The 26,793-nt window shown below is 33.2% G+C and overlaps 1 protein-coding gene across 2 annotated transcripts; it reads left to right on the top strand.

The window, feature by feature from the left end:
* The first annotated feature begins 44 nt into the window (after window positions 1-44).
* On the top strand, window positions 45-26,700 carry LOC135835321 (ETS homologous factor-like). 2 transcript variants are annotated; one of them, XM_065349516.1, is made up of 8 exons: window positions 45-210; window positions 16,042-16,111; window positions 24,427-24,613; window positions 25,091-25,363; window positions 25,454-25,546; window positions 25,647-25,739; window positions 25,832-26,027; window positions 26,118-26,700. In XM_065349516.1, exons 1-8 carry the CDS (start codon window positions 191-193, stop codon window positions 26,227-26,229), a joined length of 1,044 nt encoding a protein of 347 aa, XP_065205588.1. In that variant the 5' UTR covers window positions 45-190; the 3' UTR covers window positions 26,230-26,700. The 2 variants fall into 2 exon arrangements, with proteins under 2 accessions (XP_065205588.1, XP_065205589.1); XM_065349517.1 differs by lacking the exon at window positions 45-210 and adding an exon at window positions 6,524-6,866.
* The last annotated feature ends 93 nt before the right edge of the window (window positions 26,701-26,793 follow it).

Genomic DNA, 26,793 nt, shown 5'->3' with positions numbered 1-26,793 from the left:
ACAAATTAATCAATTAAACATTTATATACGTTCGGTGTATGTTATTACTGGTTTTGTCATCGTCGCCGTTAATACATAGTGTCTTGCTTACCTATTTTTGTCGTGAATTTTTATTTTTCTCAGTTTCGAGTCATCGAGTAGGTTCGAATCTGCATTCGTATAAACGAGATATACCTACACGATCAATGATATGCAACGAATACCGACAAGGTAGGATTTTTTTTCCTCAATGCTATTTCAATATTCTAGCGTACATTTCTCAAAGTAAGAGAAAAAAAAATACGAGCGGTGAATTTTTTAAAAGTATAATAGATTTGGCGAGTAGGAAAAAAGGGTACTTAGTAATAAGAAGGAAACCCTTTTAACACGTCTAAAAACCCCTTTACCGGTACAGAATTAATCAAAAGCGTGAAAGAAAGCGTTAATTACGAGTTGCAAAAGCAAAAAGCAAAGTGGTAACATAAAAGGTGTTCTAATTTAGCGAAATTGATTTTCATCGCGTATTTTCCAAAGAAACACGACTCTAATGGAAGCTTTTTTTTAACCCTATTGGCTTAAGTTTAATTGGTGTTTTGTAAATAATACCAAAAGTAGTTTATTTTCTATCGCCTTCTATGAATGGAGTCTTGATTATTGCCGTTGTTTTTCGCTATTGTAATTTTACCCCGAAAGGGAAAGTGTTTTTTAATTTATCGTTTGAAGGGTAAGTTATTCAGAAAGCATTGGAAGGTTTTCCTTAGTTGCGGGGTTATTGAAAATTTCAAAAGAATAGCGAGGATAGTTTAGTGAGATAAAATTACTTGAATGAAAACATCAGCGTGTTTAATGGAAGTTATTTTTGTACCAATAAGTACCATTTGTAATTTGTAGTCTCCGATTATGATTTTTGTGGTCAACGAGACTTTTGACCCAATGACGAATGATGCAATATTCAAATTGTATTGCTGGTTGGAATTTTTTATTCGAAACGAAGTGGTTCTTACGTGTGAAATTTTTCATAGAGTAGGATTGAATTTACAATGTCTCTCATCTCATAAATTTCATAGGTATACCTACATATTTTTTCACCAATTTTTTCTAGTTGAAAATAATTTATTTTGAAAAATTATTTTCAGTTTTATGAACAGATTAGGGTCTTCCTTATTTTGAAATTTCCCTTTTTTCGTTGTCTCGCCACACCTCCCATTTGGATAGTATGGCTAGTATGAGGAAATTATTCCCCATTTTATGGTTTCTTCGACGTCCAGAAAAAGTGCTACTATAAGGGCCAAAAAATTTTTTTAAAAATGAGATGAAAATTTTTTTTCTTAAAAATGCTTAATTTTTATTTCAGATTTTTTCAAATGTGTCACTTTTTGGGAGTAAAATGTTCCTCGATCCTTGCACAGAGCATTACAATATCGAAAAAAAAAATTTTAAAATTGGGACACCGGACAATAATTGGCTTTTCTATTTCGAACTTTCAAAGCTGAAAAAAGAGAAAAAATGAAACGAAATTTTGACACGATTTACAAATTTTAACCTTCAAAAACTTGGATGAATTTTCAATAGCTCATTTTCATTTTGAAAAGTGAAATATAAAAAAACAAGATTCTCTGGGCACAAAAATTTGAAAATCGTAAATTTTCTTTATCGCATGTACTTTTGATTTTTTTAAAAAATGTTGGTAGAAAAGGATGGTACCAAGGTTTCTTTTTTGAAAAGAAGGGAGGGAGGTTATTTAGAATAATTCTGACGTAGAAATTGAAACACTTTTGTAAAATTTCTGTCATTTTATTTGTTTGATTTTTTTTTCAAATTTTGAGGAACTTTATACAGGGAGACCAACATAATTTGGGAAGGGGATTTTTTTCTTGAAAAAGATTTGGTATAGGAATTATGGCCCACGAATTGAAAATTTTCAGATGAATTTTTTCATCAGGAAATATCGAGATGGGATGAAGGCAAAAAATCGCAATAAAATGTTCACAATTACACATAAAATAAAGCCATCAAAAGTCGAAATGAACTGGATAAATCGTCATTTTACTTGAAATATAATTTTTTAAAACTCGAATAAAAATTGAAAATTTTCAATGAATTTAGAAAATTTAATGCCTATTTGAATTATTGAGAAGTTGTCATTTCATTCATCTCAGATCCTCTAGAAAATAGTGCCCTGAGTCGTTATGCAAAGACACAGAGAAGCTCAAATTTCTTCAAATTTGATATCTAAAATTAAGTTAAACCAATTTAAAATATTACTGGAAAAATTCATACGCATATGTTTTCATTTTATTTTCAAAATCCTTAGTTTGGGTAAATAATTACCTAGGTAGGTAATGAATAAATAAAATACTTATCATAAAAATTCAAAAAATTGTTACTGTTGTTGAAATGATTTTGGAATTTGGATTTATGTTTAAAATTCGTACAAGTGACTCGTTCGTGAACGAATCGATTCATTCACTCAATTTTTGATGAATCATTCGTGAGCGAATTGATTCGTATAAGTGACTTGCTCGCGAACGAATCGATTCATTCACTCAATTTTTGATGAATCATTCGCAAACGAATCGATTCGTATAAGTGACTCATTCGCGAACGAATCGATTCATTCACTCAATTTTCGATTTCGATACATCATTCGCGAACGAATTGATTCGTATAAGTGACTCATTCGCAAACGAATCAATTCGTAGAAGTGACTCGTTCACGAACGAATCGATTCGTATAAGTGACTCGTTCGCGAACGAATTGATTCATTCACTCAATTTTTGATGAATCATTCGCGAACGAATTGATTCGTATAAGTGACTCATTCGCAAACGAATCAATTCGAAGAAGTGACTCGTTCACGAACGAATCGATTCGTATAAGTGACTCGTTCACGAACGAATCGATTCGTATAAGTGACTCGTTCGCGAACGAATCGATTCGTATAAGTGACTCGTTCGCGAACGAATTGATTCATTCACTCAATTTTTGATGAATCATTCGCGAACGAATTGATTCGTATAAGTGACTCATCCGCAAACGAATTGATTCGTACAAGTGACTCGTTCAGTCGTTCGCGAACGAGTCGATTCGTATAAGTGACTCGTTCGCGAACGAATTGATTCATTCACTCAATTTTTGATGAATCATTCGCGAACGAATTGATTCGTATAAGTGACTCATTCGCAAACGAATCAATTCGAAGAAGTGACTCGTTCACGAACGAATCGATTCGTATAAGTGACTCGTTCGCGAACGAATCGATTCGTATAAGTGACTCGTTCGCGAACGAATCGATTCGTATAAGTGACTCGTTCGCGAACGAATTGATTCATTCACTCAATTTTTGATGAATCATTCGCGAACGAATTGATTCGTATAAGTGACTCATTCGCAAACGAATCAATTCGAAGAAGTGACTCGTTCGCGAACGAGTCGATTCGTATAATTGACTCGTTCACAAACGAATCGATTCGTACAAGTGACTCGTTCGCGAACGAATCGATTCGTATAAGTGACTCGTTCGCGAACGAATCGATTCATTCACTCAATTTTTGATGAATCATTCGCGAACGAATTGATTTGTATAAGTGACTCATTCGCAAACGAATCAATTCGAACAAGTGACTCGTTCACGAACAAATCGATTCGTACAAGTGACTCGTTCGCGAACGAATCGATTCATTCACTCAATTTTTGATGAATCATTCGCGAACGAATTGATTCGTATAAGTGACTGGTTGTGGTTGATAAAATATTTCAAGTTCTAAAAAGAAAAAACTAAATTAAGAAAAAATTTTTTTAAAAAATAACAGCAATATCGTCACTCGTTTTTTTTTTCTTCAAAAATTTAGCTTTGGTAATGTGTATTTGGACAGAAAACAAACTTCTATAATCAAACAATACTGAACATTGACCTTTTTCAATGGATCTACATACCTATTTTTAGAGAATGATGCTTTCAATGTTTTCAAAAACTACGAGAACTTATTTAAAAACAAGAAAAATGGTTAAAGTAGCCTTCAAAATTATTGAAAAAGTTGTAAAATTTGACGAAATGTTATCGAAATTGGATAAAATTTTACAAAAGCTGCCAAAATTATAATTAAACAAAAATTTGATGACATTTTTTATTTATTTTTTATTTTTAAAAAAGTTTGAAAATACATATCCGAGTCTTGTAAAATGAAAAAAAATTGTGGGGTGGGAATGAAAAATGTTCAAAATAACGTAAAAGTTGCTAAAATGTCAATAAAACTCAATAAAAAATAATTTCTCATAAATTTTCAAATCGCCTCAATTTTTGATTTTGTTTTCTCAATTTTGACTTTATTTCAATCATTTTTATAACGTTAATTTTATTTTTCCGGGGGAGGAGGGAGAGGGGGTCGAGAGAAGTTACAATCTGCACGTAAAAAGTTGATTGTTTGGTTTCCACTTTTAAGTATCAGCTAAGAGTTCCTGGTACTGATTCAAATGGAATGAGAAGGCTTATGAAAAAACTTCTTTATAAAAAAATTAACATTACCTATACATAATAGGTAGGTCAAAAAATGATTAGGAATGTAATTTTGAATTCATTCTTCCTATTGGGACGTAGAATAGGTATGGAGCGCTAGTGTGCATATTGTTGAGTAGGTAACGAAAAGGTGAACAACAAACATCGACAACCAATCACAACATTGTTTCATTCAGAAATAAATGGTTCCGATTATAGATTTACTTTATTTTTTAACATTCATCAGTAGTTATCAGTGATAATAAAATTATTATCACGTATCGGAGGTTTGTTGTTCACCTTTTCATGCCTTTTCGATTTCACCGCTAGAGTTCAGCCACTCCGCGTTCTAAGTTCGAATAAGCTCAATCACTAAAAAGCATGCAAATTTTACTATGCACCAAAAAATACCACCATTTTAATGTTCAAGTATACATTTTTTTTACTGAAAAATTTATCGCGTTGTAAAATAGGCTCGGAAGAAACTGGCCTGATTTTTTTTCGAATCGTTAAAAATAAAACCCACCATAAATTCCAAAATGGTCTTCGCTGAAAGCACATCTTGTAAAAAAATTCTTCTCTCCAAAATTTATGCATTCGGAAAAAATTGAAATTATGGGGAAAAAATTGAAAAAAAAATCCAAAAGCAGTACTACGTCTTTCTTTTAGCATCCTTAACCTACTTTTACTTGACCTATCTTGGCAGATTTCGAAAACGAGTTTAGGCAATTTTCTACTTATTTCGAAGAGGAAAAATATCTGTGGGTTTAGTAGACGATTTGATTTTAATTAAAATAACATTCCGTTATTACATCTTATTGGACATCTTGATTCTCGACATTTTGTTATTAAAAAAAAAAAAAAAAAAAAAATGTGGCGTAAAATTCTCAAATTTTTCCAAATATTTCTCGAGTAGTTGGAAGTAGGCCATTGCGCATCGTTGGTTTCAAGTAAGTATTAAAACACAAAATCGTCCTAATCCTTAAAATAAACAAACCAAAAACGAAATCGAGGACAAAAAGGATAAATAACTATAATAAGGAGAAATGTATGGACAAGCAAAGCTCACGCTGTTGGTTGATAGTGTGGAAAGGTGGTGAGGGTGAAGAGACGAATTCACGAATTCATTTTTTATAAACACCTATATAATCTCGTTCCTCTCTCACCCACATCCGAGAGTATAAAAATTTATTTACTCGCGATTTGTTTACATGCAAAACAGCAGCACGAGAAAGAAATATGTAGATTTAATCGCGACGAATAAATCATTAACTGGTCGTGTTTCAAAATTAACGATGCTGTAATTGAAAAAGGGCTAAGGGTCTCTTTATAGTTAGCGCCACGAGAGGGGAAGCTGGTGTGGTAAAATTGGCCTAGGAGCTCGTCGCAGGGCTAAGGGTGGTGCGCGGAGGCGACATTTGAACGCAGCAGCACGACGATGGACTTAGCAGCAAAATATACTGGTCGTATCGTTTCCGGTAGGATGTGGACGGAAGTAAAAATTTGGGTCGGTTGTGTACGTCGAGTTGGTATAAAATTTCTCAAAAACGACAACACAGCGATGAGGGTGGTTCTGGGGTATATTTTTGGCAAATGTTTGTCCTTGAACTATCGCAGTGGTTCTTAATGTTTTGTGTTTTTTTTTCTTCTCTCTCTCTGTTTCTCTCTTCGTTCGTTTCTCTCACAGCTCTCTGCGAACAGCATAAAAATGCCACATCATGTTTTCCGTTTGGTATTAGCCAGTACCGGAAAAACGGCTAATTTCCTAATTTGTCAAAAAGCTCGAGTATACTGCTGCGAAGGCGGCGGACGTGGTGCGCGGGGTTAGAACGATTCTGCGCGACGAGCCGAAATAATTGGCCTATTTCCTCACTCTTCGCTTTTTCCTGCGAGTACGCGCCCATTACATTTCTTCCGCGTGAAAACTCGTCCTTGCTTTTCCGGCAGCTGCGTACGCGCCGCGCACCCCCCACACCCGGTGCTCGTCCTATATGCCTTGTAAAAGAAAAAGCCGCCCCCTCATTGATCGAAATTTTTTCCATGTCGTCCCGCTCCTCGTGCCTTTTTTTTCCTTCCTATATTTTTTTAATTGTATTCCGTAAATACCTCCCTGTACACAAAAAGCCTTCTTCTGCGTTTTAGTATTAAAGCACCAACTTTTAACGATACTACAAACGCTGGCTAAAAGTTTTCCCGTATTTTGCTTTCTTCTTCCGTGCTTTTTTTTATTGATCCGTTCTTGATTTTATCGTTCGGTTTGGTGTTTACAATAAATAAAATAATAATAATAGTCGGTTATATTATTGTAAAATCTTCGCCAATTAACCCAGCACTACATATATTGGTCATGGTGTCCAGCAAACTCTAAGATTTCCATTTGTTTTTAAAAATGGTGAGTAGTATTTTTGATTTTATCCTCAAACCGTAGGTACTATCCCAAACACAAGTCGAAAGTTTTCATCGCTCAGGAGGTGTGTAAATGACACGTGTTTCCTTTGTGGTTTAAATCTTCGCCATAAAATAGATATTGTTATCAACACACTTCTGCACGCAAAGTTCGCGAATACCTACCGAGCTTGTGATGTTTATAATTTTCCATCGTGGTCACGTGGCCTCGATTTTTCTTCTGGTATATTGCCTGTCACGAATTATAGGTCCTATTTTTTCATTTTACAAACTCGAGTGAAGTGAAATTTTACCTGAGATTTTGAATTGTTACATTGAAAGAGATTCGTTATGGTTTGATTTAAGCTTTGGGAATTGCGGTTTATTCGTTATTAAAGAGCTGGGGCTTGGGGATGTTTTGTTTGCTCGCTTTTCACTATTCTAACCTAATTTGTTGAGGATGTTTATGTTAATTTATTAATGAGTTTGTTAATTTCATGTGGGGTAAGATTTTGAGGTATTATTTTGAAAGTGACGATTTACGACATGATCATAATAGAGCTTTATTGTCTATTTTTTCAAGTGGTTGTGCTATTCATTGACTTTTAAATTTTTCACTTACTTAATTGCTTCTTTTATGAAAATGTGAAGAGTTTGTCAAGAAAATGAAAATATACCACATTAAAACGTTTCAGAAATGAAACACAAACTCGTATCATTTTTCTAGTTTAGAGAATGTTTCTACATTAAAATAATGTTCATCTCTCGTACATAATTTTGATGTTTGAAACCAAAAACGTTACCCATTTAAATTGTATTTCCATAAAAACCAGACGACCTTGGGTAATTGACTTGAAACGTTGCTTGTAAAACCGGTTTGTCTGGTTTATTTCGTTTGAAACCCGTTGCATCCATCTCGTGAACCAGAAACGTTGCTGTTATAACCAGTCAAACAGGTTTTTCAGCTTTGAAACGCAAACGACCTTGAACCGTTACCACAAAACAATGTTTATTTTAATCAAATTAATTTTAAATTTGAAAATGTGATGTTTTTGTTCGAATTGATTAAGTTACGTTTCCATTTTCATAAATTGGACTCGCGAAACCAGTTTTCAAATTTTTTATTTGGTCCGAAATACAGTCAATCTGTACAGGTAGAAAATAATACGAATCAACTGGGAATTTCACCCACGTGTTCTACTTTTAGCTTCGCTTGCGTCATATTTTTCTCTCCAATGGAAACCTACCTATACTTTCTCTTATACCTACTTGTATAAACATTTTGAATATTTTAGAAAAATTTCCCACAGCGTACTGTTTCGATGCGTAGGTACCTGCCTAACTTTTTTCAAAAATAATTCCATCATTTTATTTTTTTAATATTGGTAAGATGATCAAACTGCGTAGTAAATTGTTTCAAATTCGGTTTGCCTCTGGAGTTTAATTTTCTCGAAATGGAAACTTCCGATATAAACAGAGGAAAATAACTGCAGAAAAAATCTTTCATCACCTCGTGAAAATTTAAAAATAGGCTTACACCATCTTCTGGTCCTTAACTTTTTCAACTCACGCATCATTAATTTAACATAAAAAAAAAAAAAATGTATAAAAAGAAACGAAATATATAAGTTATAATTTCCCAAGATAGGGAATTATACTCGATGGAAATTTTAATACCTACCTCGTTTCTGAGTATAAAAAGAATTACTCGCCTTCGTATCCAAAAAAAAAAAAAAAAAACTTTTGGAGGAAAAATACTTATAATTAATGAATTTTCACACAAAAGAATTTTATTTCGGATGCGGTCGCGAATGGTTTGTGGCGTGTACGATTCTCAAAGGAAAGATCTTATAACAATTAAAAGCTTTCCACAAGACGGAAATGACTTTTAAATGAAAGTGATGCGGAAATGTGAACATAATAAAGGTTTCGCACCGCGTAGTATTCAAAAGTACGTTGAAATTAAAAAATTTTCCATTTTTTAAAACCTTGTTGTTGAACGTGTGGCTCGGTAAGGAGTATTTTTTTTTTGAAGTTTTATCTATAGTGTTTGTTTCGGATGAAGTCGTATGAAAGCTGTGTTTTGCATCATTGGTAAATTAATGAATTTGATATACATATGTAGCTACCTATACTTGATTTAATGTGGGATATTTTTCAACTGTGGTGATTCGTTGGATGGATGATTGATGAGATGAGGTTCTTATTCTTGAATTAAATTGCCTATGGATTATTATTTTTGAAATTTAATAGCTTCCTGGTAGGTATGTACATACCTATATTTTTTTGAAATTTACAAATATATTGTTGAATTTGAGTCAAGGTGAAATTTAATGAACGAGGTAAGAGATGTGTAGCTACCTACGATAGGCATTTCCAAGTTTATCTACATATACAAGCACCAGATTTATACCTATGTGGCCTCGAATTGTCGTTTTTCTTCGTGTATTTGTATTAATATCCCCTTTTCCAACTTCACCCGCCGTTCACGTCAAAATTTCCATTTTCAAATTCGTTGACAGAAATGTGAAAAAAGTGGAACTTTTTTCCGGAAAACAACGTTGACAAAATAAACAACAGATGGTTTATATTATTGAAATCAATTTTCCTTCAAAAAAATGAATTTTTAAGAAGAGGGAAAACTTTTTTATTGATAAAGAAAACGAAAACAATGTCTGAAGATACAAATATATTTATATTACAAGTTGCTCGAATAAAGTAAATAGGTACTCCAAAATATAAACATACAGTGGGTGTGTTTGGATGTAGGTATGTACAATGTACCTACATTCATATAAACCGGAATATAAGCCAAAAATACTCGAGTTTGATATTTCAAATAAACTCCTCAAAGTTCTCAGATATTTTATGAGTTTTTTTCTTAGGTTGAAACAAATTTCGAAGTTTTAGTTTACCTATATGAATTATTTTCTTCAGTAAGAAGTGACTAAATCAATTTTCTCTCACAAACAGGAGCCTTTTGAGCCTTCAGGCAAATACTACCTACCTACGTAGAAGGAAATTTTTGTCGATCTCTTGGTATGATTTATATGGTTGTGAAAATTTTCAAATGGACAAATTTTCAATAGACAAAACTCTTCTTTGAATTGGAAAAGTAGACTACTAATTATTGTAAAAGGGCAAAGATTTCCAAATATTCTATAAAATTTGGTGTGCAAATTTTTGTTGAAAAATTTTAAGTTTTATTCATCCTAACAAAGCAGGATGGTACCTATCTCGAGTAAACTAAAATATTTTGATCTAAGAGACAAAAATCGAAATAGAAATGTAATAAAAGAAGATACCATCCGATTTTTGATTTTTTGAAAAGATTAACCGCCAATTTAAAGTACCTATTCTAAAGCTTTCAGAAAATTTTTGAATTTCTTTGGTTTCAAAAAATATTAGGTTTTAAAAAAATGGGGGTAAAGTTTCTTCTGCAAGAGAACTTTTAAATCATGGATTTTTTTTTCACTTTTAAAATGAAAATGTCATTGATAGGAACTCTCTAATGCGAATTTCTTCAGATATTCAAAAGTTTGACAAGATGTCAGAATGCCATTTTTGATAATTTACCTACTTGCTTTTTACTTCTTATTTCCATAAAATTGCCGGTGATTTACCAAAAATTATCAAATTGGCAGTGCAATTTACAAAAAATTACCTTATTGGCAAATTATCAGTAATTTACAATCATTTAATTATCAATGATATTTGATGTGCCATGGGTACTTACCATAAATGACCAGTTCTATACAAATTACCGGCAATTTACCAAAAATTACCAGTCATTTACCAACAATGACCAGTATTTATCAAAAGTTCCCCTTATTTACTAAAAATTACCAGTAATTTAGTAAAAATTACCAGTAATTTACCAAAAATTACCAGTCATTTACCAACAATGACCAGTATTTACCAAAAGGCAAAAATTACCCTTAATTTACTAAAAATTACCAGTAATTTACCAAAAATTACCAGTAATTTACCAAAAATTACCAGTAATTTACCAAAAATTACCAGTAATTTACCAAAAATTACTAGTAATTTACCAAAAATTACCATGTAATTTACCAAAAATTAATAAATATCTAAAATTATGACAAGCTTTTACAAAAGAATTACTCATATTCAGCTGCCCTTTCAAAAATCACCTGGGCTATAGTTGTTGGAATTATTTCAAACTGTTAAAAAAGTGACTTTCTGACATTTGGTCAAATTTGATTTGAAAATTTGGAATAATTCGTGACCAGCCGCTCTGACAAAACCAACCACTTCAACTAAATTTCAAAAAACATTTTTTTCCCGAAAATCTGATCTTTGAACCCTTAAAAATCATTTTAAACATCATTATTTCGGTAACTTTTTTTTGTCGATATGGTTGGTTTTGGCAGAGCGGGTCACAATATGTTTTTGAAATGATGTCAAACATTGGCATTTTGAACGATATTGTCTGCACCTTTTGAATACATATTATTATATGAATTAATTGAGACCAATTTTTTGAAAATTTGACACGATTTTAACGACCAATTAATTTTTTTCGCTGCTGCTACGAGTAACTTTCAATTTTGAAACTCTTCAAAAGTCATGTTCACTGTACATATACTTTTCACCAATAAAAAATAAGATTGTTGAAAATAATCAAAAATACTAAGTAGGTATAATCCATCTCGCAAACTTTTACTTCACTTGTATAAATCTCTAATTCGCAGTAAAATTGAGTAAGGAAGCCCAAGCCCATGTTTTGCAAATATCCCAAATAAAACTTTTAATATCCTAAAAACAATTCAAAATACATAAAAGTTTTTTAAACTCCTAAAAAAATATTTTTTGCAATAATGTTTGATCACTTTTCCAAAAAATTGCATACGATTTGACGAATACTAAAAAACAAGCTTTCTCGAGGACTAAGTTTAAAAATTCAACCAGCCGTAATTACAGCAGTTTTTCTGAAACACCCCCCCCCCCCATAGGTACCTATTTAAAAATTTGTATCTAATATAATCCGGAAAAATTGAAAATTTGAGTCTAATTTTGATCATTTGTCACTTTTTGTTCTCTTAGTCAAATTCTCCTAGATCTGCTCCTTCTTCAAGTCATTGCATTGGCTATAAAAAAAAAACTGATACCTACGTACTTACTCCACATTTCGAATTTCTTTTTAAATTAGCTTTCGAAGTTTTATTTTTATCTTGATGCTTTCCTAGAGCCCACAGATGAGAATTTTTAGTTTTCCTAAAAATAAAAAAACTCCAAATCTTAGGAACCTTACTACGAAGTATCGATTAGAAGCATTATTATTATTGAGACTGCACATATCATGGTGAGGGGAAGGGAAGGGGAAACGAAGGCAATTGTCTACTCGAAGGAATACCTACAATCCATATACGAGCATGCACATTTGTTGATTTGCACCATGGTATAAAGAGAGACAGACATGCAGTCAACAAAGTACTTTTAATCAAAACCTTGGTTCAAAACTTACGAAATAGTACCCATGATGATGTCCTCGTGTCGAAGTAATTAAAAATCCCGCAAGATATTAAGAATTTGAACGTTAAAATAGAACGTAAAAAAGCATACAACACTCGAAAAGCGCCGCACCGCCCTATTACCCTGTGTTTTGTGAGCTGGTGGTAGGTACCTACCTACGTTTCAATGCAAATAATTTCAAAACCACAAGTATTCATTGTACACCTTTTTTTTTACGCAAATCGACATTATCGTTGTTTACAAAACGTATAGTAGTAGTAAACCTTCGCTTTGTCATTATTTTTACCATGAATTTTTTTTTTCCATATGCGATGATAGCGAGTTGCAGTCTTGCACGAGACTCGTACATATATTCGTATCAACAAACTACTTGAAAATTCTGATGTGGATCTTTTCAAAGTTGAATGATTCATGTGTGTGAGCTTTGATTATTATAGAATACATATAAGGTACCTCCACGTGTGTCTATACCTATATCATTCATCTAATGTAAGTTAGGTACATAAATATGTGTCTGTATTATAGGGAAAAATTAAGCTTAAAAGTGCATACCTACACACAATAATAATATAATATGTAATAAGGAATAAAAACATTGGCATTTTTTCCAAATTATGTGGCCCATTATAAATATTTACATGAATCATTACCAGGTAGAAGCTTTCTGTGGACCTGGTTTCTTGTACACTTCCTTGTCCACATGTAATATCGTTGACATGTTCAATTGAAATCGTTTATAGTGATTCATCGAATCTGCGTATGCGTATTTGGGTGCTGATGGGTTGTTTATTTTGCTTTTTATTTCGAACGCATTTAAACTTCAAGTGTTGATGCTTCGAGAATTTTTAAATCGATGCGGCGGCTAACGACCCCGAGCTTATCAACAATTAGGAACTAATTGATAATGAATTCTGTGTGGTTGAAAGTACATACGGAGGTACTTGATTGAAAAGTGCAGAGGCGAGACAATGAAATGACACTACTGTTATTAATAATCGTTGTCTATTAATTTGTGTGCATAATTAATAATGTGTGTTTTGTTCTGGTCAAATTGTGGAAGGTGGGCGGTCGCAATGGATAGAAATTTTGATAGAGTTTTTCGCAAGGTCTCATTGAGCCTACCAAATAAAAAATGTAGAAGCATTCAAAAATAGTTATAATTAGTTGGATTAAAAATTCCATAAAATTTTGAGTGTAAAAAATTGGGAAATACAAAAATGTATGGGGGAGGGATAGGAAAGGGCGAAAGTCGAACGATGTGTAGCAGAATTGAGGTTGAAGGAAAGGTATCTATATTAGAAGCTCGTCTACCTCTTTTACTCCTCCTCCTCCTCCTCCAATAAATCTTCTAAATTTCAATCTAGATATTGGTTTGGTAGTTCTGAAAAAAGCTTAGAATATAGGTAGGTACATAAGTACTTTGCCAATCAGATGTTTTATTTGAGAATACAGCATCAAGTTACCTACATTCTTGTTTTTAAGGGGAGGTTTGCAGTAACGATTTCTCTTACCTTTCAAAATTTTGAATTGAAATATAAAATTATGTACAAGACAATTTTTTTCAATTCTAAAACGCTCTAATGAAGTGAAAAATGGTGGCTGGAATGATGTATTGTTGAAAATCAAAAATATTAAAATTGAGAAAAATCCATTTTTCCAGTCTTAGTCCAGATTTATCGACATCTTGAATAAATATTTCTGTTTGGCTTGATCTCTTTTTTTGCACTGGTGATTTTTTGTTTACATTTCTGCCAATTATTTCAGAAAAAATTTCAAACTGATGAAACTATATACATATTTGCAACAAAAAAAATACTTACTTTAAAAAATTCATGTTGACATTAGTTATTTTTTTTCACATGTGCCTATTTATTTGATTATAATTTTCTGCCAAGCAATTTTAGGCTTCAAAATTTAATAATCTCATTATCAATTTCTCATATGAGGGGGGGGGGGGGGGATTTTGCACATGGTGATATTCTTGCAAAAGGTATACAGCAATACAATTGAATGGTTCCACCAGAAAAGGGCCTAACTGAAAAGATGGCGATTCGAGAAAAACGCATTTTAAACATTTGAATATGAATATCATACAGAAAATATTAGAACAACATGCACCTGATTATTTTTTTTCATTCCGCATTCATTGAAGATTCAAAATCATTCTTTACTTTTACTTTTCTGCAATAAAATACAAAGAAAACACTGAAAATACAAAGTGGACAATTAGGCCCTTTCTTGTGAACCTACTTTTTCGATGAAAAAATGTGCTGAATCGCGTAATTTTATTATGTAAAAGGCAATATTTTATAACATTATAACGAAGTTGGGTTAAAATAGGTCATTTAAACGTTCTCAACAACTATTTTGTAGAAATTTATTTTTTCCTTAAGAAATTCCGCATCACTGAAAAATTACGAAAAAGTTACTTTTTTCTGTAAAAAATGGCGTATCACTGATAAGTTATGAAAACCAAGCGCAAAAAATAGTAATATCGCAAACCACCAGACTCCCAGAGACAATTTGGTGAGAAATCGGCGGAGGTGTCCGACTTTGGCATTCAGTTGTGGCGGCCTGACTATAGGTTGCGCTATGTAACGAAGTGTGGTAGGTGTAATTTCCACTGTAGAATCCATTTTTGCAATTTATTATGAAAGGGCCTAACTGAAGTTAGGCCCTTTTCCGATGGAACCATTCAATTAGGTAGTTCAATAAAACACCGAAATAAGAAACAAAGAATCATGCAAAAAGACCAATTACACTTCATGGTGGGAAACAGCTTGGAATTGATTGATTGGGATGACAAGTTGGAAGCTTTTCAATTAATTCAACTTCTCAAAACACCAATTTTTGAAACCCGTCAATAATTTTGCGAAAAAATGAACAGAAATAGAATTGCGAAGCATAAAATTGCTTACCTCATCTTTTGAAGTACCTACCTATCTATAATCAGTCTTGAGTAAGAGTCTTTGATTTTGAGATATTTAGAGTTGAAGTTGAGAAGTTCAGCTTAAATCAATTGGTTTTGATGAAAAATTAAAGTCCTTTTCAATTTCTTCATTTCAAAAAATCTATTATTATTTTTAAAATATTTTGAGTAAAAATTAGAAAGCTCATTTTAATTGAAAATTCTCATTGAAACTTTTACCAAATAATCACTCTGTGAATTGAAAATTGTACTCGCGACTTGGTACTCCCCAAAGAGGCCCTAAAACTCACCATGAGGGAAAGGGCACAAATGGAGCAATTTGCCTATCCTTAAATTTGACAGCATTTTTCTTATCGTTTATTTCAACTCGATAAATTTTTGTGAAACACTTCCTACTTGCACGAATCACGAATCTTATCACAATTAAGTCTCTCTGTCACCCAAAACACACTCATCGAGATAATGAAAATTGATATTCGAAAAAACAATTTAAATATAAATACCTATTCTCATAAAAGGCGCATCCCATTTTTAAAGACGTTAATCACGAATTCCATTCACATTCTCAAGTATTGGGATTTAGAGGCAAGGACTTTTTCAATACTTATTAGCTAAATAATGTAAGTAGGTATTTGATTTAAATAGGTAATTACAATAATATGTATTGTGAAATTATATTCTGAGAAATACCACATCGTATTCGAATAACAAATCGATGCCTCATCTAATTGATTTCTATTTTTTTATTTTGTTACAGTATGTCTGAAAAAGAATACGACTTTCTACCAAATTTGTATCTTCCAGATCAAATTTCTTTTGATGAAATCGTAAGTATATTTTCTCAACTCATTGACTTAATCTAGTTGGCTTTTAATTTATATTAAAATTAGGTCATTGAAAATATCGTCAGTTTTGTAATATTACAAAGATTTTCTCAAGTGGAAGATAGTGGAAGATTTTCATACATAAGAATTAGGTTAATTGAAAAGTAGGTTAATTACTTGTATAGATTCGAGTGTACCCATATATTATAACGGATGAAATATGCAAATCAAATTAAATCAAATCACTTTATTCCAAGGTGTTTTGAAATTTTAACGTAATATTTGTTTTATTTCCCAAACTTTCACGTGATGCGTTCATTTTTCAAAATACATATCTATTCATTCGTCCATGTAAGCTAGATTACAAAATGTGCTCGAGTATATACTCGTGATAGGTACCTATTTTTTCAAAATTTTGAAATAATTATTTACGATGCAACTTTTGATACCCATGATATGATATAATATTGCCGTCGAGTTTATGATTAACTTTACTTTCACCTGTTGCTTTAGTAATAATATAAAGCACACGGAAAGTTAAGCAAAAGATTACATTCAACACTATACGTATTTATCTTATTAAATACATATTCTTTTGAAACTACTTTAAAAGCGTTTTGTTATACAAGCTTGTAACTTTATTAAAAGACTGCCGCGCATTTCACGCTCGCAGATATTAACTCCATTCATTAATCGTTTCGTGATTATGTTTCAACTCTTGTTTCTTCTTATACTATATACGAGACGTAGTATATATAATCGACCGCATTTTAAAGGATTCCAGAAGAATAATGAACTGAGGGGGAATTTTATGCAGATGGTAAATTATTATAACCCTTTCTCGTCTGCTCCTTGATTCTCTTTTCATTTATTTTTCGTCGCTGAATTACCTATACAGATTATGAAAATTTATTGTAGTGATCTAAAGGGAGTCGAAAAATTTTCCAATTTGAGAAATTTTGCGAAAATTAGGCTACCTTTGAAATTTTATCAACCTAAAAGTTATGCTGATGATCCGAGGGATTGTCAATCTTGAGATTTAAAAAGTTTTTTCGTCATCTTCTTCCATGCAGAAATTTAAAATTTGTAAAAATTATGTCTCAGTTGAGTTGTAAGTTCGGGCTATAATTTGCCAGCGTGATTAGTTTTTTTTTTTTTTTTTTTTTTTTAAGAGTCGTGGAAAATGAACAGTCTTATTTAGAGAAAAAATGAAATCAATTTCATCACAGCAAACGTAGTGATCTCCCTTCTTTTCTTCCTCCAGATTTTGGCAAAACAGCCATCCCATTTTCAAAAGTTGTCACCTCTCACATTTTTACCTACCTGACCAATAATTTCAGAGACTGAATTTCCATTTTTCAATTTTTGGGGAATTTTTTAAAATTCCAAAATCCTTTTTTTTAAAATTAAAAATGTATTCAGATTTAGGTAGAAAGTTGAAATTTGGTTCATACTCATATTTTCAACATCTTAAATCGATTTGTGCTGGTTTTGATCAGTTTTGGAGCCTCCAGCGAATTTTTGGATTTTCCAGGAAAAGGGTGAAAATGAAATTCATGAATCTATAATCTCGGTAATATCGTCTTTAAGATCGTTTCGATAAATTCAGAAATTCAGGTACAAGTTTTTTCAAAATCTGTTCTTGCTGGTTCGAATCCCAAATTTTCTGCCACGATTTTTTTGAAAAAAAAAGGAAAAATTTACCATTCACGAATGTAATTCTATTTATACCCCATTTTCGATTTCCCAAAACGATTTTGGTAGTTTTGAGATTCTCTGAAACCTTCAATGGATTTTTGGTTTTGTAGTTTTGAATAAATTGCCACCAAAAGGATCAAAATGAAATTCAATACCTGTATGAAAACTCATATAGGTATAGGTACTAAAATTTCAAAAATTGGCAGAAGGCCCAGAACAGCTCAAAAAGACGATGACCTCAATTTCAAGAATCAAAAATAAGGTATAAAGCCAAATTTCATCTCAATATTCTATCTCAATTTGAAAAAATGTTGATTTTTTTCATGGGAACGAGACCAGGAGCTTTAAATTTAAATTTTCAAAAATTTGCCAAAAATTAAATTGAAGAACTGAAATTTGGCCAGATTGGGTATTTTGAATCTTCTTCAATTTCTTTGAGTCTTTCCTTGTGAGTCGTATGTACATATTTCAATTTTTTATCCAAGGTTTTGAGGCTCACTGATTTACCTAATCAAGAAGTATAACAATCAAAAAATCAAAATATGACCAGATATTCAATTCTTTTTTAAAAATTGTGGCTCCCAATTAAATTTAAAAAAATCATTGATCGTTAAAATTTTTTTTCGGTTACTTAGATAGAGGTATTCTCATTGAAAGTGGGTTTCAAAAATTTAAAACTTTGAAAAACTAAATGCGGTCCAATAAATTAAAAAAAATTGTTCATGAATTACCAACAAAATTGTTGAAAAATTGAAATACCTACCTAGGTCTGAAAAAAACATCATTCAGAGTTTTAAGACCAATTGACATGAATACCTAGCCCTTATTTTGGCAACTATAAAAATTTCTAGGACTTCGAATGTGAAGATCCCTTGATGTTATAGAACAGCTCAAATGTAAGGGGGGGGGGTTAAAGAAGGTATGACTTTGGATCAAATACGATTGCTGCGGCAGGTGAAGGCGACGAACACGAGTAGCCTTGTCAGGCTCAAAAAGATTCTAAATCTTTTCAATTTTAATGGCGAACAGGTGAACTTTGTGACTGATAAATTTCTTTATGAAATCTCTATGGTGAACTCTCAAAGGAGGGAGGGGGGAGTAAATTCACCTGGTTGAAATGTTTTATGCAAAGTTTTAATTGAACTCATACATTGTTGGAATGATGACGTTAAGAAGAGACTGCTAGCTTTCTACAATAAAATACTATCAGGTGCTACCATACCCGAAGACTTCCATACTGCAATTGAAGGGCTAATTGTGAAAGTCGCCTTAGTCATTTTTTTGTTCACACAACTTTAAACATATTTTTTTTTTTCATATTTCATCAATTTTAAAGGGAAAAATGAGTATTGTATAATGCATTCTGGGATAGTTGAAGATGTTTTTTTAATACTTGACCATGAAGTTTTTACATTATCACTGAAGCAGGACAACAACGTTTTCAATTTTCATTGATTTGTACAAAAATCACTGCTGACTAAGGCGACTTTCACAATTAGCCCTTCAAATTATTGTAATACCCATTTTCAAAAAAGGAGACCAAAATGACCCAGGAAACTACTGTGGAATTAGCCTGCTAAATGCTGCTTACAAAATACTTGCAACGATGCTAGCGAGAAGAATCAAGAGCCATGCGGAGCCAATAATATTAGAATGCCAAAATGGATCTTGAAAGGGAAGATCATGCATAGATGGGGTATATGCAACAAAGCTGCTGATGGAGAAGAGACAAGAATATAACCTAGAAACCCACACTTGCTTTGTTGATCAGGAGAAGACGTACAATCAAGTGCGAAGGAAGAAGTTGTTTGAAATCCGGAGGAAAATCGATGTGAACGAACAAATAGTATGCTTAATTGAAGAAATATACACAGATAATGTAATAAGAGTAAGATCTGGAAACATGTCGGAAGTAAAGAAGATAGGAAGAGGAGTAAGACATGGATGCCCAATGTCATGTAGTCTGTTCAACATCTAACTGCCTATTCAAAAGCTCTATCAAGTCCAAGCTATTGATTATGTGCAGAGGAACAGGTCCAAATTTAAAATGTATGTTAAGGAGAGAGGACGGAAAATTGATAACTCTATTGCTCCCATACCTAGGTACCGACGAGACAGATCCAGTGCTCAGGCTCCTGAGTGTTTACCAAGGCTGTTCAATGCAGTAATGAGTAGAGGCTTGGGCTCTCGGCTGGCACTTATCCGGTGGCTGTTGGAGGGTGAAAACTCTTTACAGACTGCTGGGTAGTGTTCATTGTATATCTGTTTTTTCCCCCTTGTATTTCTCTCTTTGCCAAGAATATGTAGGGTCCTTTGGTTATTTCACTGTGTATGTCTTTAAAAATGGTGTAAAACTGTAAGGTGTAGGTACTTTTGATGTTTACTCTTGCAGGAGGCCCCCCTCGCTCGCGCAATTGCGCATTGGGGGGATATCTTATAAATTGTATAATGTATACTGATGCAAATAAATAAATTCGTTTGTTCGTTCCTACTTCAACGACATTATTGAAGAATGGCCAAAAACCAAGCCAAAAGGGCTAGACATCAATGACACCCATGTCAATACCCTGCTATTTGCTGATGATCAGGTGGTCTTTGCTGACAACAAATATGACTTGAAGAGAGCGATGCACAACCTTCAGAAAATAGCTGATAAATACTGAATGAGAATCTCGTTGTCAAAAACAAAAGTAATGGCCTTCGAGAAGAAAGTAAAATCATTGTAAATGGACTGCGAGGGGAACAAGTTAAAAGCTTTAAATATCTCGGATGTGAGCTATCATATGAAGGAGAAGTCGACGCACAACTTAAGATCAATCAATTCCTGAGAGTAAGTGGAGCGATAAACTGAGCCATTCCTCCAAGAAAAGTCAGAGCCGAAACTTGAATAAGAATCTACAATACACTGGCAAGACCTTCTTCTTCTTCTTCTCGTGTCCGGGACATTCAGATCTCTTTAAATTCTCCCCTTCCATCTCTGCACCAGGCCTTCTGTGCGATTGTTCATTTCTCCCCACAACTCCTCTCTAGTGTATGCAGTGCCTGTGCCACATACGAGGAGGTGGTCGTCAGTTTGTTTTTGTCCGCAATCCGGACACTTCACATCGTCCTGAATGCCCCATCTAGTAAGGTTTACTGCTGTCCGGGTGCATCCGGCTCGGATCCGGTTCAGTGTGAGCCACTCTACATATGGCAATTCGTGTCCATTTGCCAGGTTCTCGTAACATGTAGTCTTTTCCAGGTCCGACCATCTTTTCTCTCTCTCCTCCACTGGATCCACTTTCATCTCATGGGTCTCCTTCATGAAACTCCTCCTTGACTTCAGCCTTGGGGTCACCTCCTTCTGGTTGAACATGACATGGCGGGGGTCTTGTTCTTTTTTTGTCCTCTCTACATCCGCAGCCACACACCGTCTTATCCCAGGGGGTGCAATGCCACATATTCTTGGTAGGTGTTTGACACTGGTTGGTCTTAGGCAGCCAGACACAATTCTCATGGTGTTGTTGAGAGCAACGTCAATCTTCTTAACATGTGCTGATCGCCCCCAGGCAGCACATCCATACTCTGCTGTAGAGTAACACAGTGCCATGGCTGTTGTCCTCAGTGTCTTTGGCTTTGCTCCCCATCTAGTTGATACCAGTTTCCTCAGTAGGTTGTTTCTTGCTTCCACCTTCATTTTTGTGTTCTCACAGTGTCTCTTATATGTGAGGGTTCGATCTAGTGTGATGCCTAGGTACTTGGGATTTTCACAGTTTTCTAGCTGCACTCCTCCCCACACCAGCTTCAGTGTACATTTTGCCTTTGCATTTTTCAGGTGGAAGCTACACACTTGAGTTTTGGATGGGTTTGGTCTGAGGGCATTATCCACATAGTAAGTCTGCAGTTTGTTTAGGGTTTCCTGCAACATTTCTTGTCAATGCTGCTGTATGAAAGTGAAAAATGGACAATGAGAAAGGATATAAAAAGCAGAGTACCCGCAGCGGAAATGAGATTCATGCGAGCCATGGCAGGATATATGAGATGAGATAGGAAAAGGAACGAAGACATCCTGAAGGTGCTAGGAGCAGAGACAATCATTAGGTCCAGTGAAAGATTACAGAAAGAAATGGCGAAAACACGTTGATAGAATGCCTGATGAACGGTCACCTCGAAAAGTCAACGAATACACTCCAACTGGCAGGAGGAGCAGAGGAAGACCAAAGAAAAAACTTGATGATACATACATTTCGGCAAGCAATTCTTCTACAGTTTTCCAGACTAGCTGAACAGCTCACCAGGTCAAAGTTCAATGATGACAATGAAATCAATCAATGCATAATCTCAGAAATATAAAAAAAAAATATTTTCGCTGTACTCCCTTCTCCCTTCTCTGTACCCTTTCCTTGGAACCAAATTTCTTTCTCATGTATTCTGAAATTTCTGAAAATCATAAACTTCAATAAACCTTCAACCTACACAATGTTCAAAAATCCATCAAATTACTCACTAAAAACAGTGTTGATACAAATTTCTGAAAACAGACCCCTCCCTTCTGCAATTAACTATACCTAATTAACATCCCTAAAAATAAGAGTAGGCCTAATTGTAGCTTAAAAATTGATGGGTCTATACCTATTAGTCCACCGAATTTTCAAATTATTTTGCAAAATTACAAAATACAAAATCCCACGAAGTATTAAAAACTGCTGAACTTATTTAAAAATGAACCAAAATAAAGGTGTAGAAATAACAGAATAGGGGAGAAATTCAAAATTTTCTCATCACTGGCTCGTAAAAAAGCACTCGTAAGTCGTAAAATCGTCAAGATCAAGTTTCTATATAGCCTGCACATATACTCGTAGCTTCAATTTTCATCACTCGAATACTTCCAAATTTAATTCTGAAAAATAACTTTTACGAATTAATTTGTAATAAATGACGATTAAGTAATTAATAAATTTTCGATATTTTTCGTAATCTTCGATCCGCATCTAAGATTATCTATAGGTTCGATCTTCGATAAAATCTTTACACTATTCGATCAACTTGTCGAATACCTACCTACATACATTGCAGTACTTTATCTACAAAATCTCATACCCATCATCCTACTACATAGTCTTTTCTATAGCCTAAGCCTTATATGACATTGCAACAACTTTGAAATACTGAGAAAAAAAAAGTCTGAAACATTTCAAAAAACTTTTCAACTTCCGTATTTAGTATTTTGGAGTGTCGTTGTGTGCCGTTTTGTGTGTCGTATGCCTCGAGAAAAAAAAACGGGGGAAATGAAAAAAAACATCGTCCAACTTTCCACAAACTGAGTCCCAAAACGAAGAAAAAAATTTTCGGTATCGACTCGGCGACGACGAGAACGAAAACAACTCGACATTGTTCAAAGATAAAATGTACGCGTACATGGAAAATAATACTAGTGAAATTTAGGTCAATATTATTTATTATAAGTAAAAACGTCACTTCAGCTCGAATTTATTTCGAACATAAATCTAAAATTCTCGAAGGGTCTTAAGTTTAATCTTCAATGCCACTCATGTGTCATTTAACTTGCCACCCAAAATGATAAGCTATATTTTAATTATCGATTCATTTCGTATACGTAGAAATACTCGAACAAAGCAGACATATACACTATACGAAAGCATTCAAAACACTCGAAAAATATTGACAATTGGCTCGATATACATATTCGACTTTACATAGGTACACGATGCGTGTCTGTGTATTATGTGGCGTAATCGTTCATAGGTAGTTCACCTGTCTGTATAATTGGTTCCTCTGTATAGTAGGTATACATAGATATTTTATACGCAGCATTAGCTGAACTAAATTTATCAAAAGAATAGCCTACCTATACAAAAAAGAGAGCTTTTTTTTTCATCTCTCAACCGTGTATCGATTGGATTTGTTGTACACAAAAACGAACATCGCTTGGGAACTATAACATATGCGAATTAACGTATTCGCCAACTTTGATGAAATTTTCCACGAAAAAAGGATTGAAAAATGAGCCTTTTTTTCCTCTTTCGTGTCTCTTTGTACATTGTACCCTATCTACATATACATAAAACGTGATTTCATCGTTACGTTGACCTTTTGCAAATATTCCTACCTGCGTGGGATTTCATCCGAATATGAGTATTTATTTTCCTGCCCTGGTGGTTTGGGTATCTCTGATGTTGATGTGTGAGAAGCTTTTTTTTTTTTTTTTTTTTTTTTTTGAAAGTATCAGATAAACGTAGACTATGATAATGGGCGTGTGTGTATTTATAAAAGCTTGAATAAAGATAAGAAAAGTCTCGATGTGTGGGTTTCGCGGGTGAATAATCGAAGAAAAATATTATATTTTATCGAATATGAAAATATTTACGTTTGATTTTCAAACTGAGTATTCTAATCGAATGACGTAAAAAAAAATAAATATTTAATTTTGCGAGAAAAAAAATCATTAGCAAATTTGACTGTTCGAATGATAATATCTAATTTTAGGATACCTACTTACTTTTCCTGAATACTTATCTTCTATAATTATCAAAAATTATGATAAACTGAAAATTCAACTGTGTTTTTCAGCTTTTTTAGCTTACCTATCTCATTGGATTATTTAATTTTTTGTTTTACAGATGTGGGATGAGGATATACCAAGTTTCATTCAAGCTTTAACATCCTTGGATGAGGGTTCATTCATATCAAACTCAACGACAAACGCATCGGCTACCAAAGTATCTCAGTTTTATTGTGAAAACAAAGATCAAGATTGTCCCAATGAACAATACGATGAAGGTGCATCTTCACCCGATGCAGCCAGTGGTTAGTTTCAAAAAAACAATGTTTTTTATTTTATATATATTTTTAAATCCATATGTAAAGTCAAGTGCTCACATGTACGTGGCAGGTGGCACTTACTCTAAAGTGGCCACTTGGGGTCAAGTAGAGATTTTATTTCTGCCAAAATTTCAGGAACTGAAGTGCATTTCCCGATATGTGGCGAATTTTAAAAATTAAATCTGGACCTATAATAGTGAAAAAAACACAAAATTTTACCAAGTTGTCCTAGAAAGCTGAAATTTGGTATATGTAGCCTATTTTCGACTCTCCGAATTGAATGGAAACGATTTCAAACCGTTTTGAGCAGTTCTGAAGCCTTCAGTAAATTTTTAAATGTTGAAATTCGCAAAATTTCACCTAAGCAAAGCTAAAATTTACTTTACATTAATATGTACTCTAATTTCAACATGTTGAGTCAACGTTATGCTCACTTTTTTCATAAAAAAATTTCGATTACAGATAGTTCAACAGTTAAAGGTTGGGAAGAGATTCCAGTGAAGCAATGGACCTGTCTGGATGTAATGCAATGGTTGAAATACACGTTGATTCCATTTGGTATTGATCCAGAAAGAAACGTGCTGTTTGAGAATTTCAGAACTATAGACGGATTAGCTTTATCTTCGATGACTTTGTCAGATTTTTTAACCTGTAGCTCAACCTTTGGCTCATTCTTGTACGATAAACTACAAACGTACTTGAGAACTGGAAGCTCTGTTTCTAATTTATACCAACGTAAGTAAAATTAAACAAATTTTACTATAAAAAAAAAAAAAAACATTTTGAAATTGTACCTATCTACTTAACTTTTTTTTTACTTCACAGTTCTACCTGTTCAATCTGACTATAAAGATGTTCCAAGTGATGTTGTTTCATTAATGCTTTCAGAAAACCAGTTAAATTTACCGACCTGCATAAGTACGTTTTTTTTTTTTACTCCCTAATGGATTCTATTCCAGCAACATAGGTAGGCATTATAGGCCTAGAGAACTGAAAAACACATTGAATTATTTTTCAGGTGAAAATTTCGTTAAACCTAAAGAAGAAGAAAGTATTACCGAGAAGAAAAAACCCGGAAGGCCTAAAGGAGCTAAACGTAGAAAACAGTCAGGTACATATAAAAAGGGTTAAGAGTTACTTCCGGTGTTAATAACCTTTCGTCGTGGTACACAAGTATCTAAAGTGTAGGCGTTAACTTTTCAGAACAACGATTGGGTAGACTATGGGAATTCATAAGAGACTTATTACTTAGTGAAAAATATTGCCCCAAGTATATTTGCTGGGATAATTACGAAGAAGGTAAATTTAGATTCGTTGAAAGTGATAAAGTTGCCAAACTTTGGGGATCTATTAAAGGAAACGCGAACATGAATTATGAAAAGTTTAGTCGAGCAATGAGGTAAATTATTATTTTTTTAAAATGTAGGTATTCGAGTGAATTTATTGAAAAAAGAATGATTAATAATGATAAATTTATATTTTTCTTTAGGTATTATTACAAAAGCGAAGTATTACTGCCGGTAGAAGGTAGACGTCTTGTATATAAATTTGGCCCCAAAGCGACCGGTTGGCGTACAAATAATCCTAACTTTCAGCTGTAACTTATGAAAGCTCAAGACAAAATTCCACCAATCTGATGGCTGTGAAATTATTTATATTATTCATATACGTACGATAAAGTTTAATCGCTGAAGAAAATAATTGTAATTTTCAATAACCCCATTCTTCCGTCGAACTCAGCATTTATGTATATTTTTAGTTGTTACGTCGTCGTTGGAATTGGAAAAAATCTTCTTAATATAGCGCTTTGTTTCGTTGAATAAACAATAAAATTGTTTTCTAATTTATAGTCGTTGAATCGAATACTTAAATGTACCTATATGTTACGATGACTGTATTTTTTAGAGTGGAGAAAAAAAAATACAATGTGAATTCCAAGTGCTTATTCATACGTTCTCTTATGGTACATATGAGAAGGTACATGTTTTTATAAATTATGTGTTATTATTCTGTAATATAGTGTTGATTATATATGAATGGCTTTATGAAATATATTTTTGTGATTATTGTTTTATGAGTTTTTTGTTTTTTTGTTTTTTCAATTCATGATTTTTACTTGTACACTGGCACTCGCACTTCATAAGTTTGTTCATAGTTACCTACCT

This window comes from Planococcus citri, chromosome 2 (genome assembly GCF_950023065.1).
Source record: "Planococcus citri chromosome 2, ihPlaCitr1.1, whole genome shotgun sequence".
In the NCBI taxonomy this organism is placed as follows: Eukaryota; Metazoa; Arthropoda; class Insecta; order Hemiptera; family Pseudococcidae; genus Planococcus; species Planococcus citri.
The sequence above is the reverse complement of the archived record's forward strand: the minus strand, read 5'-3'. Positions and strand labels throughout refer to the sequence as shown.

What these genes read in the sequence shown, in the direction of transcription:
- LOC135835321 (XM_065349516.1), top strand. Translation starts at nt 191, where the DNA reads ATGCAACGAATACCGACAAG. An exon ending in ATGCAACGAATACCGACAAG is followed by an intron (nt 211 to 16,041) that starts GTAGGATTTTTT and finishes ATTTTGTTACAG; the next exon opens with TATGTCTGAAAAAGAATACG. An exon ending in AAGTTTAGTCGAGCAATGAG is followed by an intron (nt 26,028 to 26,117) that starts GTAAATTATTAT and finishes ATTTTTCTTTAG; the next exon opens with GTATTATTACAAAAGCGAAG.